The following is a 15564-nucleotide window of genomic DNA, read 5'->3' as shown; positions in this document are numbered from 1 at the left end:
ATTCACTTTTTCTATTCTATGATACGATACTACATAAAATACATAAACTTACATTTATTCCAAAGTGTTCGGTAACTCCTCGGCCATGTTCCCCTAAAACGCCAAATGAGAGGCTTTCCTCCAGGAATATTCTTACTTTGTATTTGTATTTTAACTCAACCTGCAATTTCCAAAGACATCAAAAGCTAAAGTTTCTACAGAAATGAAATGCATAAAAAAAAGAAAACTGATTAAAGAAAATGTGCCTGAATTGCAGGACGCAGCAAAGTTTTTCTAATAAACTCTTGCCGCTGGATTATACTAAGGCAGGGATAGTCAACCTGCAGCTCTCCAGCTGTTGTAAAACTATAACTCCCATCAAGCCCTGATGTAGGCCGTCTTGGCATTCTGGGAGTTGTAGTTTTGCAACAGCTGGAGAGCTGCAGGTTTGGCATCCCTGCACTAAAGCCTCTTTCACACGAGCATGACAGCATGCGTTTTTCACTGAAGCCCCATTCACTTCTATGGGGCCAGGACTGTGTGAAAAAACACAGAATATAGAACATGCTGCATTTTTCACGCAACACAGAACTGATGCGTGAACTTTCGTGTGAAAGGGGCCCAAGGCTTCTTAGCACACGAAGGTTCCCCCCCCCCCCTGTTTACAGAACTATTCATTTCAATGGATCCGCAAAAAAACCGGAAGGTACTCCGTATGCTTTCTGTTTCTGTATTTCAGTTCAGAGATAGAACATGTCCTATTATTGTCCGCATAACAAACAAGGGTAGTATCAGGGGCCAGCTGTTTCGTTCCGCAAAAAATGGAAGGCACACGGACGTCATCCGTATTTTTTGCGGATCCGGTTTTTGCGGACCGCAAAATACTGGAAAAGCCATACGGTCGTTTTCGGGCAGCAGCTGTGCCGGAAACTATATAGTGGATGGAACCGGACACAAGGTTGTATTCACTGTGTAGGGGCTGGAGACATCCAAACTCCAGACATGCAATGAGGTTTATGGCCACCACTGACATTTGCTTTGGGGTAAACAAGAATAACTAAATTGTACATTTTAACGCTAGGTGCGCTAGGAACTTACAGGCCCTGGAAAAAAAAAAAAAAAAAAAGTGGCCACATCGTAAGCTGATCCAGATTGACAGAAGGCAGGACAACACAAGTAGGAAGGGCCAACAGAAGAAGGTGGGGGCAAGCAGTACCAGCACAAAATACTGTCCCAACAGAGCCAAACACCACAGTACAGCATAACATATTGCCGCCAGGGTTGCAGTATTGAACTGCATCACTATCCTGAGGACGGTGATCCAGTTGAATTCAGGAGTGCACCTGTGGATGCCGGCCAGTGACATAAGTACCTGATGCTCCTAGCATTAATACTGAGAGCATCAGATCGTTATATACCCAACCAGCGGTTGTCAGGAGGGCTCGGCCAGTCTCACCCTGCTTGGCTTATATAGTTTCGCCCAAGATAAAAGGCAGCAGAGTGGCTGCTAATCCTGCTCTAGCCATAAAAATACCACGCCATGTGGGTGACACAAAAGGGTATCCTTATATTTTGGAGTCAAGAGAGACAGTTGTTTGTCGAACAGTCTCCAGTCTTTGGCCACATTCAGATATGAAACAAATTACTGCTGAAAAGCTCAAGTACCAATTGAGGAAGAGGACAGATGTCTCCAGTGTTCATATACAGTCCTTCTGCAACGATAAACCTTCTGGTCACTCTGGCTTTACGTGGAATCTATCGGAACAAAAAAATAAATAAAAAATATTTATGCACATGATATATAACGAAAATCACAAATTTAAACGCGTGTGCGTATAGTGCGGCTCTCCAACAGGTTTGCTTTCTAGCCTGTTGACTAATTTTCCTTTCAAGGATTACTATTCCCATGCTGCGTTTTCTTCCTGGCCACAATGTGACGTTTGCCTAATGTTATACATCACTGTTCAGTTCTTGGCAGAAGGCTGCAAAGGCGAAGAAAACGGAGTGCAAAAATAGTCATAAATCAAGGTTTGTTACTTTTTTTTTTTATATATACATATTGACCCCCTGGGCACAGGCCTGTACATAGGAATTCCTCAAATTATACAAGCATATTATCCATAAAATTTACAAGACCACGTGTGTGATCCCTTTCAGTGTGGGCGATGTTATCATCACTTTGGTTTTTTCTGCTCCTATTTCTGCACAGGAAAAAAAAAAGAAACAAGTAAAAATGACCCTGTTTTATCTATTATATCTATCAATCTACTTGGTGCATGAGCGATATGCCTAGTGGGATAATTTACTTCTTTACTGGAGCGGTGTACATTAAATCCTCATGTTACATTTGTATGCAATTTGTTACACCACATTAAAAGAGACTGACCCGGAATCCCAAGAAGTTATTATTACTTCTACTTTTATTGGCCAGTTGAGGTTACCGGGCCTCATTTTTCTCCTGTTGTAAAGTAGTCAAATAATTATCATATATTGCCACAAGTGAGATTTACATGGATACACGATTTAGGTGAAAGATTTGCCATAAACGGACATCAGTAAAAGTGTGTTTAATATAGAGGTTTCCATAAAAGAGAATTTTCCCCGGTGGAACAACTCTGTAGCATTCTAGATTGTTTCGGAAAGATTTCTTTCATTAATATCTTGCCGATACAAAGTCTATTGCATTTATAAAGGCGGACTGTGAACTCGGGCTTTCAGTGCATGAGGCAATAGAGAAGAAAGCTTTATTATGGGATTTCATGAATGACTATATACTAGTTAGGAAGGCTTTTATCAGCCATCAATCACATGTCTATACAGCCAGCCAGACTGTCCCACAATCTTCAGGAATGGTTTCCTAGGATAAGCACCCCTGGAGGTCTACGACTGTCCCTACTCTTCCAATAATACAACAATCTAAACTCTAGCCCTTATATTCTAGTTACGGAAAGCCTTTGAAGTCCTGGGAGAAATATATTAAAGGAAAATATATTCTGCAGTTTTCAAACCAGCACCTGCATCTGAATACTTTTATAATTTCATGTAATTAAAAATTTTGCATAGCCACCGAGTTATTCAATAAAACGTATCTGTACAGCACCACGCCACGATTTTCTTTTTTTATATTAGTCATGGGATAACCCCTTTAAAGGACAACTGTCACATTTGGACCCTAATTTCAATTTTCATATATGTAGTTACTAATAACATGATATTCCAGAATCAGTTACTATTAGACTGACTTACCCCATATTTAATAAGATTCAGCCCTTAGCAACCAGTCTGCATAAAACTGCAATTTCTACTATTCATAGAATGTGTCGGCAGATGAGAACCATTTGGCCCATCTAGTCTGCCCAATATACTAAGTACTATGGATAGCCCCTGGCCCTATCTTATATGAAGGATGGCCTTATGCCTATCCCATGCATGCTTAAACTCCTCCACTGTATTTGCAGCAACCACTTCTGCAGGAAGACTATTCCATCCACTACTCTCTCAGTAAAGTAATACTTCCTGATATTACTTTTAAACCTTTGCCCCTCTAATTTAAAACTGTGTCCTCTTGTAGCAGTTTTTCTTCTTTTAAATATTCTCTCCTCTTTTACCTTGTTGATTCCCTTTATGTATTTAAAAGTTTCTATCATATCCCCTCTGTCTCGTCTTTCTTCCAAGCTATACATGTTAAGGTCCTTTAATCTTTCCTGGTAAGTTTTATCCTGCAATCCATGTGCCAGTTTAGTAGCTCTTCTCTGAACTCTCTCCAAAGTATTAATATCCTTCTGGAGATATGGTCTCCAGTACTGAGCACAATACTCCAAATGAGGTCTCACTAGTGCTCTGTAGAGCGGCATGAGCACCTCCCTCTTTCTACTGGTAATGCCTCTCCCTATACACCCAAGCATTCTGCTAGCATTTCCTGCTGCTCTATGACATTGTCTGTCTACCTTTAAGTCTTCCGAAATAATGACCCCCAAACCCTCTCCTCAGATACTGAGGTTAGGACTGTATCACTGATTTTATATTCTGCTCTTGGGTTTTTACGTCCCAGGTGCATTATCTTGCACTTATCAACATTACATTTTAGTTGCCAGATTTTTGACCATTCCTCTAGTTTTCCTAAGTCCTTTTCCATTTGGTGTATCCCTCCAGGAACATCAACCCTGGGAATAGACCATTACCGGGTGTCTGCTGTTTAACCCCTTAAGGACTCGGCCCTATTTCACCTTAAGGACTTGGCCATTTTTTGCAAATCTGACCAGTGTCACTTTAAGTGCTGATAACTTTAAGGCCCCTTTCACACGGGCGAGTATTCCGCGCGGGTGCAATGCGTGAGTTGAACGCATTGCACCCGCACTGAATCCGGACCCATTCATTTCTATGGGCTGTTCACATGAGCGTGATTTTCACGCATCACTTATGCGTTGCGTGAAAATCGCAAGCATCTGCAAGCAAGTGCGGATGCGGTGCGATTTTTCACGCATGGTTTCTAGGTGACAGTCTATTCACTGTATTATGGTTATAAGGGAAAATAATAGCATTCTGAATACAGAATGCATAGTATAATAGCGCTGGAGGGATTAATAAAAAATAAAAAAATTAACTCACCTTCTCCTCTTGATTGCGTAGTTCCCGGTCGGTCTCTTCTTTAGCTGTGGGCTAAAGGACCTGTGGTGACGTCAGATCACATGCTCCCTCACCATGGTGATGGACCATGTGATTGGGACGTCACCACAGGTCATTTAGCCAACAGCTCATCATTAAAGGGAACCTGTCACCGGGATTTTGTGTATAGAGCTGAGGACATGGGTTCCTAGATGGCCGCTAGCACATCCGCGATACCCAGTCCCCATAGCTCTGTGTGCTTTTATTGTGTAAACAAACCGATTTGATACATATGCTAATTAACCTGAGATGAGTCGTGTACATGAGATGAGTCAGGGACAGGACTCATCTCAGGTTAATTTACATATGTATTAAATCGTTTTTTTTTACACAATAAAAGCACACAGAGCTATGAGGACTGGGTATTGCAGATGTGCTAGGGGCGATCTAGCAGCCCATGTCCTCAGCTCTATACCCCAAATCCAGGTGACAGGTTCCCTTTAAGTAAAGAAGAGACCGGGAACTACGCGATCAAGAGGAGAAGGGGAGTTAATTTTTATTTTATTTTTTTAACCCCTCCAGCACTATTATACTATGCATTCTGTATTCAGAATGCTATTATTTTCTATAACCATATTATAAGGGAAAATACTACAATCTTCAGAACATCAATCTTCTGTGAAGAAGTTCGGGTTTGGGTACCAAACATGCGCGATTTTTCTCACGCGAGTGCAAAACGCATTACAATGTTTTGCACTCGCGCAGAAAATCGCGTATGTTCCCGCAACGCACCCGCCTCTTATCCGGGCCAAAAATGACGCCCGTGTGAAAGAGGCCTAAAACTCTGACTTATCCAGGCCATTCTTAGATAGTTTTTTCATCACATATTGTACTTCATGACACTGGTAAAATGAAGTTAAAAAAAATATTTATTTATAAAAAAAAAATAATAATAATAAAATTACCAAAAAATAGCAAATTTCCACATTTCAATTTCTCTACTTCTATAATACATAGTAATACCTCCAAAAATTGTTATTACTTTACATTCCCCATATGTCTACTTCATGTTTGGATCATTTTGGGAATAATATTTTATTTTTGGGGGATGTTACAAGGCTTAAAGGTTTAGAAGCAAATCTTGAAATTTTTCAGAAATTTTCAAAAACCCAATTTTTAGAGACCAGTTCAGGTATGAAGTCACTTTGCGAGGCTTACATAATAGAAACCACCCAAAAATGACCCCAGTCTATAAACTACACCCCTCAAGGTATTTAAAACTGATTTCACAAACGTCGTTAACCCTTTAGGTGTATATTATCATTATAGGTCATGGATTTCAGACAAACATAGTATTTTTGCTGTCAATACCTATGCTAATAAGCGCTAAACATATCTAGACACATAGGGTGCGCTGTAAGGTATAATTAGTAAGGTCCCTTATATTCTGGATTTATTTAACCTTTGGAAGTAACTTTTGGCAGCAAAATCTGTCGTTAGGCTGCTTTTACACATAGGTTTCTGGTACTGATTTTCTGCGCCACTGCGTTTTTGTTGCGATATTTGCGGTAAAAAGCACTAGTTCCAGAAGGTCTATGGGAAATCCGAAATGCAGGCCACACAAATTTTTTTTGCTACTGGCATTTTACTAAATTAGGTTGCAATCTTTTTTTAGCACGTGGATGACATTTCTTAAAATTTTATCCACTCTGCTGGTACTGTAAATTTGCCACATGCTAATCCGTTGGGTCAAATAAACAGCATTTCACCCATTAATACGGTGTCATTTCTATGGGACTGCCAGAAACAGCCGAGTACAGCACTCAGCTACCTCTGGCAATCCCACTGAGCATAAATGGAGCAGCAGGGCGCATGCGCGAGCTACCACTCAATCAGGACGGGGGACAGGATCCCTGTTCTTGCATCTGTCAGGGTCTCATTGGTGGGACCTCGACCAATAAGTTAGCCCTTATCCATCGGGAAATACTTACTGGAATACCTCAGGCAGAAACCCCTTTAATAGGTTTTTTCATTCATTTGGATGATTACACAAACATTGCAGCACAAGCAGATCTACTTATCGTTGCTCATTTCAATGAATTATTCACCTTTTGATCTTCTACTTCCTGTTCCTTTAACAATCGCTCCAAGTCACACATATCATTATGTCTGAAGTACTTGATGTTGCTTCTTGATGCTTGTAGCCCCTTCTGAATGGCGAAACATGCAGCTTCATCCCTGGGAACACAAAGCAGAACGCTGTTAACGATTAGGCCGTACCACAGTTTCCCAATCCTAACGTAGTACTGCCCCTGTGTAACTTCCATCAGGTCACTCATTAATCAAGCCTCGTATAACCTACAATAAACAATGCTAATGGTGATGTCAGACACAAAAGTGCAAAGTGATCTGAAAACACAGAGATCCAAACTTACACCTGGAACTGGCGCTTCTTCTATTCCAATAAACCTCTATATTAAAGCTTTAGAATATAAAGTTCTTTGGCAGCTCACGGCTCCCCCTGATTCACTTCTCTCCCTGCACTGGATAAGTATCAGTCTAAATTAAAATATATTTGGGGGTTTAGGCTGAACGGATCTGCACACATGGTTTTAGTCATGTATAAATAAAATAATAACTTTGCCCCAGAGCGACACAGCTGCACACGAGTTCTAAAGGGGTAGAGTGGGAGAAGGGAGCGTGAGGAAGAGGAGGCAGCCTCTGAGCAGTGACCTCAAGTACAGGCTGACAGACAGCCAGCCGTCTGTCCAACATGAAATACCAAAGGGAAAAGTCATCACTTCTACTCTAGCAATTACAACCCTGACTCCAGAGAAAAGGAACTTGTAGAATCGACTTCAAAAACGCAACGACACCCTTCAGCCTTGTCCATCACAGCAACACTTTAGTACTGGAGAAACGTACTTGATGTTCAAGCAAATTATCTTGACCCCCCCAAGTTCTTGTGAAAGTCTTAGGATTTTTTTTTTTTCCTTTTGCATTTATTCTATGAACATCACAGCATCTGTATTTAAATGGATATAGTGTCCAAAAACCAACAACGAAGAAATCAATATATACAAACTATGGGGCCCTGATGCGAAATCTGTAAAAGGCCCTTTAACGGGTCATGAATGAATGACTAGACGTTAGCAATAAAAGGTTCAGCTGGGTGTGACCCTGGGAGCAATGACTGGATAGTTTCAGACTGTGCAGGGACACCTCCCCCAAATGGTAACACCCATCTGGACCTTCATTGCAAACCTCTCGTAATTCATTCATAACTCCTAGCAGAAATAATAAAGGAACGGCACACCATAGAGCCATAAAAATAGATGCTTCAGAACGGTTATTACATGGGGAATGCAAGTAGTTACTAAAACTGACGTGCAGGGGCGTCGCTAGGTTAAAACATTCGGGGCCTGGGCCCCGGATGTTTTGTCCCATGCCCCGAATGTCCTGCCTGCCTGCTAGATACAACTGTATTGCCGTACACAGAACGGCAATACAATTGAATCTTACACTGGGAAGAGGCGAAGGACCTGTGGTGACATCACAGGTCATGTGATCAGCAAAACAGGCTGTGATAGGATGACCTGGATGATGTCACCATCATGTGACTAGTGCAGGATTGGATCGGAATGAAGAGGAGAAGGAGCCTAATGGTGATATCTGTACATGAGGAGGTAAGTTAAGGGAGAGGCAGATGCTGGGAGTTGTAGTTATTTAACTGGGATGTATGTTAGGGCTGAAGGGAGGGATTTTATTGACATGGAACTGTGTGCTTGAGGTGGCTGGGGGAGGGAGTGATGTTATTTACATGGGACTGTATGTTGAAAGTGGATGGTGGGGGAGAATGATGTTTATGTACATGGGAATTATTGTTTAGGCTACGTTCACACTTGCGTTTGGGGATCCGCTTGTGAGATCCGTTTCAAGGCTCTCACAAGCAGCCTCAAATGCATCAGTTTAACCCCAATGCATTCTGAATGGATGCGGATCCATTCAGAATGCATCCGTTCAGGACCGATTCGTTTGTATTAGATTAGAATTTCTAAGTCTCAATACGGATCCGTCCTGACTTACATTGAAAGTCAATGGGGGATGGAACGGTTTACAATTGCACCATTTTTTGTCAATGCAAAGGGATCCGTCCCCATTGACTTACATTGTAAGTCAGGACGGATACGTTTGGCCCTGCAAGGCCATGCGGACACAAAAACGCTGCGTGCAGCATTTTGGGATCCACCTCCAAAACGGCTGCACGCAGCGTTTTTGTGTCCGCATGGCCTTGCAGGGCCAAACGTATCCGTCCTGACTTACAATGTAAGTCAGTGGGGACGGATCCCTTTGCATTGACACAAAATGGTGCAAAATTAGAGGGGCAAAGGTTTAAAAGTAATATCAGGAAGTATTACTTTACTGAGAGAGTAGTGGATGCATGGAATAGCCTTCCTGCAGAAGTGGTAGCTGCAAATACAGTGAAGGAGTTTAAGCATGCATGGGATAGGCATAAGGCCATCCTTCATATAAGATAGGGCCAGGGACTATTCATAGGATTCAGATATATTGGGCAGACTAGATGGGCCAAATGGTTCTTATCTGCCGACACATTCTATGTTTCTATGTTCTATGTTTCTATGTTTCGTCCCCCATTGACTTTCAATGTAAGTCAGGACGGATCCGTATTGAGACTTAGAAATTCAAATCTAATACAAACGAATCGGTCCTGAACGGATGCATTTGTTTGTATTATATCGGTGCGGATCCGTCCTGTACAAGTACAGGACAGATCTGCACAAACGCAAGTGTGAAAGTAGCCTTAGGGGGAGATGTTAACATTGGATTGTGCGTTGGAGGCGGCTGGGGAGGAGGTGATGTTATTTACATGGGACTGTATGGTGGAGGGAGGATTATAACTGCAGGGGGCACTGCAGATCCAGGGGACGTTATAGGCGGTCTTATTACTACTGGGGGCTCTATAGGAGGGTCTTATAGATCCGCCTTATTTCTACTAAGCGCACTATGGGGGCCTTATTACTATTGAGGGGTCTGTAGGGAGCTTTATTACCACTGGGGGAACAATAGGGGGCCTTATTTCTACTGGGGGCTCTGTGAGGGTATTATTAATATGGGAGGACTCTTCTAATAATGGGGGCATTGTTGAGGAGCATTATCACGATTGGGGCAGTGTTACTAATGAAGGCATTCTAGAAGGGAATTACTATTGGTGGGACTATGAGGAGCACTATTACTATGGGGGGCAGTAATGTTTCTTCAGGATAGTATTTGGGGGTATTGGGGGGGGGGGGGGCAGGGGCCAACTAAAGGCTCATGGGCCCCGGTGCAAGAGTTCAGCTTGGGCCCCCCTTCCCTCAGTGCGTTGTGTCTTCTTATGCAGCACAAGTCTTTGGGCCCCTTCAGGCTCCTGGGCCCGGTAGCGACTGCTAGCTCTGCACCCCCTATAGCTACACCCCTGGGGGGGGGGGGGGGCACAGCAAGCAGCAGGATAAGACTGTGGGGACTCCAGTTGGGGGATAATGGTAGAATGTGAGGAAGCTAAGATGTCTGTGTGTCAAACTCTGCAGAGACGAGGCGGCTGCTGACGTGTCAGGAGAAGTGACGGGTTCTCTTAGTATTGGTGTAATCTTATGTGGAAGAGGGGTCCTCTATGCCCGGGTGCATCAGACATCTGCACACCCTACAAGTGTGTGCATGTATTATCTAATATAAATATGCCTTAGGCTACTTTCACACTTGCACTTGATCGGATCCGTTCTGAACGGATCCGATCATATTAATGCAGACGGAGGCTCCGTTCAGTACGGATCAGTCTGCATTAATAACTTAGAAAAAATTCTAAGTGTGAAAGCAGCCTGAGCTTTCAATGTAAAGTCAATGGGGGACGGATCCGCTTGAAGATTGAGCCATAGGGTGACATCTTCAAGCGGATCCGTTCCCATTGACTTACATTGTAAGTCTGAACGGATCCGCTCGCCTCCACACGGCCAGGCGGACAGCTGAACGCTGCAAGCAGCGTTCAGCTGTCCGCCTGGCCGTGCGGAGGTGAGCGGAGCGGAGGCTGAACGCCGCCAGACTGATGCAGTCTGAGCGGATCCGCTCCATTCAGACTGCATCAGGGCTGGACGGAGGCGTTCTGGTCCGCTCGTGAGCTCCTTCAAACGGAGCTCACGAACGGACCCATGAACGCTAGTGTGAAAGTAGCCTTAGCATGTCCTGTGTCAGTTTGTAACCGAGGCATTTATGTGGGCAAATAGAGGGCAACTTGATACCAAGTCCCAGACTGCTTTGAGGGTAGAGATTGACAGACAATGATGCAGAGCCCCTCCTGCACTCACATCTAAGAGCTGTACAGGAATATACAGACTAAGCGGGGGATGGGGGAAGCTCTCTCATCCAAACTCACTCCACTGTGCCCTGGACTCAGCAGTGTAGCGGAGAGCGGCTCCCGCTACACTACACTGCATATTTGGCTCAACTACTCCTGCTTCCCCAACCTGTGGCCACCTGCTTCTGAAGCATTCAGCGCCCACAAGAGCTGTACAGGGATGTCCAGTGGAATGTGGTGGCACCAAGACAGGGGGCAGGTGTTGCTTACCAGCTTCTGCAAACAGCGTTCACATTGAAGCGCTATATAGGAATCAGCAGCATGAGGTGGGCACTAGCAAGCACAAGGGGTCCCATGCTTAGTAGTTCCTGTTGCAAGCAGTTCCTGCTGCCCAAGCCTATTAGATATGGGTTCCACCATTTGGGCAACACGCAAAGGACCATGACTTTGGTTTTGTCTGGGTATGTTGTGCATTTGAAATAGCTGATGCCTTTGCATTACAACCATGACTCCCAAGTACTTTTTGTGGGCATGGACATTTCTATCTATAGATTACACTCACCGTCCTGGAACAAGAACTGTGCCCTTAAGTGGATCCATTTTCTATACAGTCATCGTCCCGAGTCCGAATATATCTGGTCATTTACCGTACTTGATGTATTTCCCATTGAACTCTGCTCTTGTACAACACAACTATACAGCTATGTGGACTGCAATGATTTGACTGTGTGCCATGTGATAATGAGGTATGGATGGAAAATCAATGGGGCTTTGGGTGTATTATATATTTATAGCTATACCTGAGCATATATAAATATGCACATACAATACAGAACTACTGAATATTATACAAAGTACGCATATTACTGTACATATTCTAATAGCAGTGAATTAAGGAATGAAAGGCACTATTCCGAGAATTTTATTACCAACTGTATTTAAAAAAAGTAGTATGACTTCACTTGGATTGTCTGGAAGTATACTGATGAGGAACACAGAAGCCTTCGAATGATCCTTTAAGATGCATTAAATGTCGTAAGAGCAATCGTGATCTCTCCAAATGATTTAGCAAAGAGGAGAAAGTGTATTGAGTTACAAAGTGAAAATGCAGATTAGCACCATCAGTCAGGTCACCCAGTGATACCATCCTTCCGGGAACAGTAAATGAAGCACTAAACATAATACTAACAGGAACAAGTCAGACAGTAAAAAGAAAACCAGGGTGTCCACCAGCTTTTACCATTCTGACCTGGGCACCTGACTGATTTCTGTCACTATGTCCACTCTTGAAGATATTGAAGTCAGACAGTAGATTACTCTTGTGGCTTGTAGACCTCCAGTGTTACACAGAATGAGTCCCCATTCTCATCCACAAATTTGACCACAGCTAAGCAACCACTACTCACAGAAACTAAAGAGAACCTGTCACCAAGTTTTACTCCTACAGACCATTGATACCAAGTTATGTAAAGTGCTGCATAGGCCTCAAGCGTCCACACGTCTGTGAAGGTATGCATGGTGGGAGTAGTTTATAAGGGTAAAACCAAGTGACAGATTCCCTTTGATGGAACTATTAAGTGGCTTGATGATCCCAGCGATCCGCCACCAATGTCTATCATGAGACAACCCCCTTTTAAGGGTCTGATAGCTGTAAGACAACGCTAATGTTAGATGCTTTATTCAGCCATGGATAAAAAGGGGGACCCTGCTAGCTACAGGATTACTCGTTATAAGAAAAGCATAACAAGAACACTCGTTAATTTTAATGGGTAATCTGAAGATTGAAGGGACTTTTAGCAGTGGGTATCTAAAAACCTGCTTCCATGACTAAGGCCCAGAACATCGAAGTGGTTGCCCAAAGCCATTTCAGTCTTTATATACAGCACAGGAAATATTCCAGAGCTAAAATAAGCTATAAACAATACTTTTTTTTTTTTACGTATAAAGTACTATTAGCAAATTATTGTAAAACGTAGAACAGCTATAAAAGACCACAAAGACACTCTACTTACACAAATACTATGTCTCCACGTTTTGAGTAAGCTGGAATAGCACTTGCAATGGTGGCAAATCCGTAAGAATAGATGATTGCTTCTTCTGTCCTCATAAACTTAGCAAGTCTTTCTTCTAGCTCCAAATGTACATCTGCAAGAAAGGTTGTGAAGGAGTTAAGCACTGCGGTCAGCCGCTTCTTCAACAGAAAAATGTGGCAAACATCTGTTGGTCTTCTATAAAGCTACCTGGACTAAACAAGTCTGATGAAGAAGCTTTGAAATGGGTGTATACAGAATCTTCTCTTTGATTGAGAGCACACATTTGGAAGCCAATCTCACAAAACACTGCACGTAAGAGATTTGAGGTCTTCCTAGCCACTACCATGTCTACATGGGCAGGATCATTTACAGTTTTATACAAGAGCAACCAAACCAAAAAGCAGAAAAGTTCCAGTGCATGACCAAAACCAACCATCATTAACCAAAGCGCAAGTCTTCTAGCTTACCAGGGTTCATGAATACACAAACTGTTGGGGCTTATTCCTTAAAGGGGTTATGCCATGATTGATCAGACATCATATAGTACATGACCAGGGCCGGCATCAGCACCTGGCACACCGAGACAAGTGCCAGGGCCCCCTGCGCCCGCTCATTCCTGCAAATGTGTCCTGGTCTTCATTAAACTGCCTGTTCTGAATTCAAGGGCAGCTTACCCCAGCAATGCAGACAATTTTTCGCCATGTGCACTGCTGGGGTGGGCGGCCCCAGGACTCAGAACAGGGTAGGTGGAGTTTCCTACCGGGCTAAAGGACCTTCCTGATGTCATCTGCCCATGTGCCCAGTGGGGAAGGAGCCAAAAGCTGTGTTCCTGTACGGACAGGAGCCTGGCTGGAATGTGGTAAGGCCTAGCTGTCTGTCCGTGTGTGTGTGTGTGTGTGTGTGTCTAAAGTATTGCTTAGACTCTATACCACAGTGTAGCCAGTGCCTAATGGGTTACAGTTTAGACCACCTTCTGGTACATGTTGATAATTCCTTATTAAACCCCAGTCCATGTCCCCTCAGTACTGGGAATCAGTGGGAGTCATATTATAAGGTAACAAAAGGTTAGAGCATAGCTAAAGGTGGCCATACACATTAGATAGAAGTTGGTTGACAATCTCACCATCGCACAGGTGTCTGTCCATATGTATAGGTTTGTCCCTGTGTGTGTGTCCGCCCCTGTTTGTATTTGACCGTCCCAGTGTGCGTCCTTGTGTGTCCGTCCCTGTGTGTGTGTGTGTCTCCCTCCCTGTGTGTCACCATCACCATGCCCACAGTGTTCCTATGCCTCAGGACGTTCTGTGAGGGGCAAGAAGAAGGAAGAGGAGGCAGCGCCACCAGCATGGAGTCCGTGGGAGAGACACAGGGAGGCACACTAAGGACGTAGGTAACACTACCACATGATCTAAACTAGTGTCATCTGTGGTTTTACATAGGACTGCAGGTAACACCACTACATTTTCTGTACTCAGACAGCCATGACTGTTATCTGCGCTGTTACATAGGACTGCAGGTGATATCTACTATATTATCTGTATTCAGAGAGTTATCACTTTTTCATGTGAGGTACAGGGCTGGTTCTAGCTTTAGTAAGGTATTGTCATGTACAGGGCCAGCTCCAGGCTCATGTGGGCCCTTGGGCGATAAAGTCTCAGTGGGCCCCCTTACAGAGTGATAACTCTCTGAATACAGATAACATAGTGAGGGGACATGATTCCCAATACTGAGGGGACATGGACTGGGGTTTAATAAGGCATTATCAACATGTACCAGAAGGTGGTCTAAACTGTAACCTTACTAAAGCTAGAACCAGCCCTGTATCTCACATGAAACCAGAGCTCTAGCCATGCACTTCTCCAACCTCTGCTAGATTTATTTCAAGCTTGGAGCTCAGAGTGTGTCCTTTCTGTAACTGTCACAGCTTCTAACAGTAGATACAGCTCGTAGCTGTTGAAGAATGAAAAAGCATTTCAGCAATGTTAATGAGGACAGAAAAAAAAAAAGGACAGAAAAAAGCAGGTGGCGCTATATAGATAAAAAAAATTAATTAAATACATTCACAAAAGTATTCAGATACAGGCTGCAGTTTGAAAAATGTAGAATATTATTTTGTGGGCTAACCCCTTTAAACACAAGTTAGCAGAGGAAGAAGTATTAACCCCTTCCAGACACACACTGTACATGTGGCAGATGTTGGGTCTTTAAAGATTACTACAAGAAAATTTAGACTAGCACATTTAGAATCGCAGATACATATCCATATAAAACTAACATGCAGGAAGCAAACAAAAAAAAAAAAAAAAGTATGGCAGCACAATATTTCACATACAAACAATAAAACTGAGAAACAAGGATCATTCTAACTTAAAGGGGTATTTTACTTACTATAAATGAAAAAAATAGAAGCTCTTTGTCGAGCCCATCTACTGGTGTCAAGGTGGCTTCTGCAGATGGGTCCCTAACACTAACAGAACTGCCTCTCCTGGGCTTGAGTATATACTCTGCTTCTGAGCAGAGTATATACGTAGCTGGTTCCTACACTGCCCTGATTATTGTAGGCGTAGTCAAGCCCAGGAGAGGCAGTTCTGTTAGTGTTAG

At 43.2% G+C, this 15564-nt stretch overlaps 1 protein-coding gene across 1 annotated transcript in view; it reads right to left on the bottom strand.

Annotated features, from left to right (window-relative positions):
* The window catches only part of SPTLC1 (serine palmitoyltransferase long chain base subunit 1), a 61088-nt gene that overhangs the window by 24669 nt on the left and 20855 nt on the right, over nt 1–15564 (bottom strand). The window contains exons 6-9 of the mRNA XM_044287435.1: nt 12946–13078; nt 6693–6822; nt 1645–1734; nt 53–160 (exon numbers count right to left, since the gene is read on the bottom strand). Coding sequence (XP_044143370.1) covers nt 53–160; nt 1645–1734; nt 6693–6822; nt 12946–13078 — 461 coding nt within the window. The remainder of the gene's footprint in view (nt 1–52; nt 161–1644; nt 1735–6692; nt 6823–12945; nt 13079–15564) is intronic.

The sequence above is a fragment of the Bufo gargarizans genome, chromosome 1 (genome assembly GCF_014858855.1).
Source record: "Bufo gargarizans isolate SCDJY-AF-19 chromosome 1, ASM1485885v1, whole genome shotgun sequence".
Lineage (NCBI taxonomy): Eukaryota > Metazoa > Chordata > Amphibia > Anura > Bufonidae > Bufo > Bufo gargarizans.
Note: the sequence above shows the minus strand (reverse complement) of the source record. Positions and strands in the feature narration are given on the sequence as shown.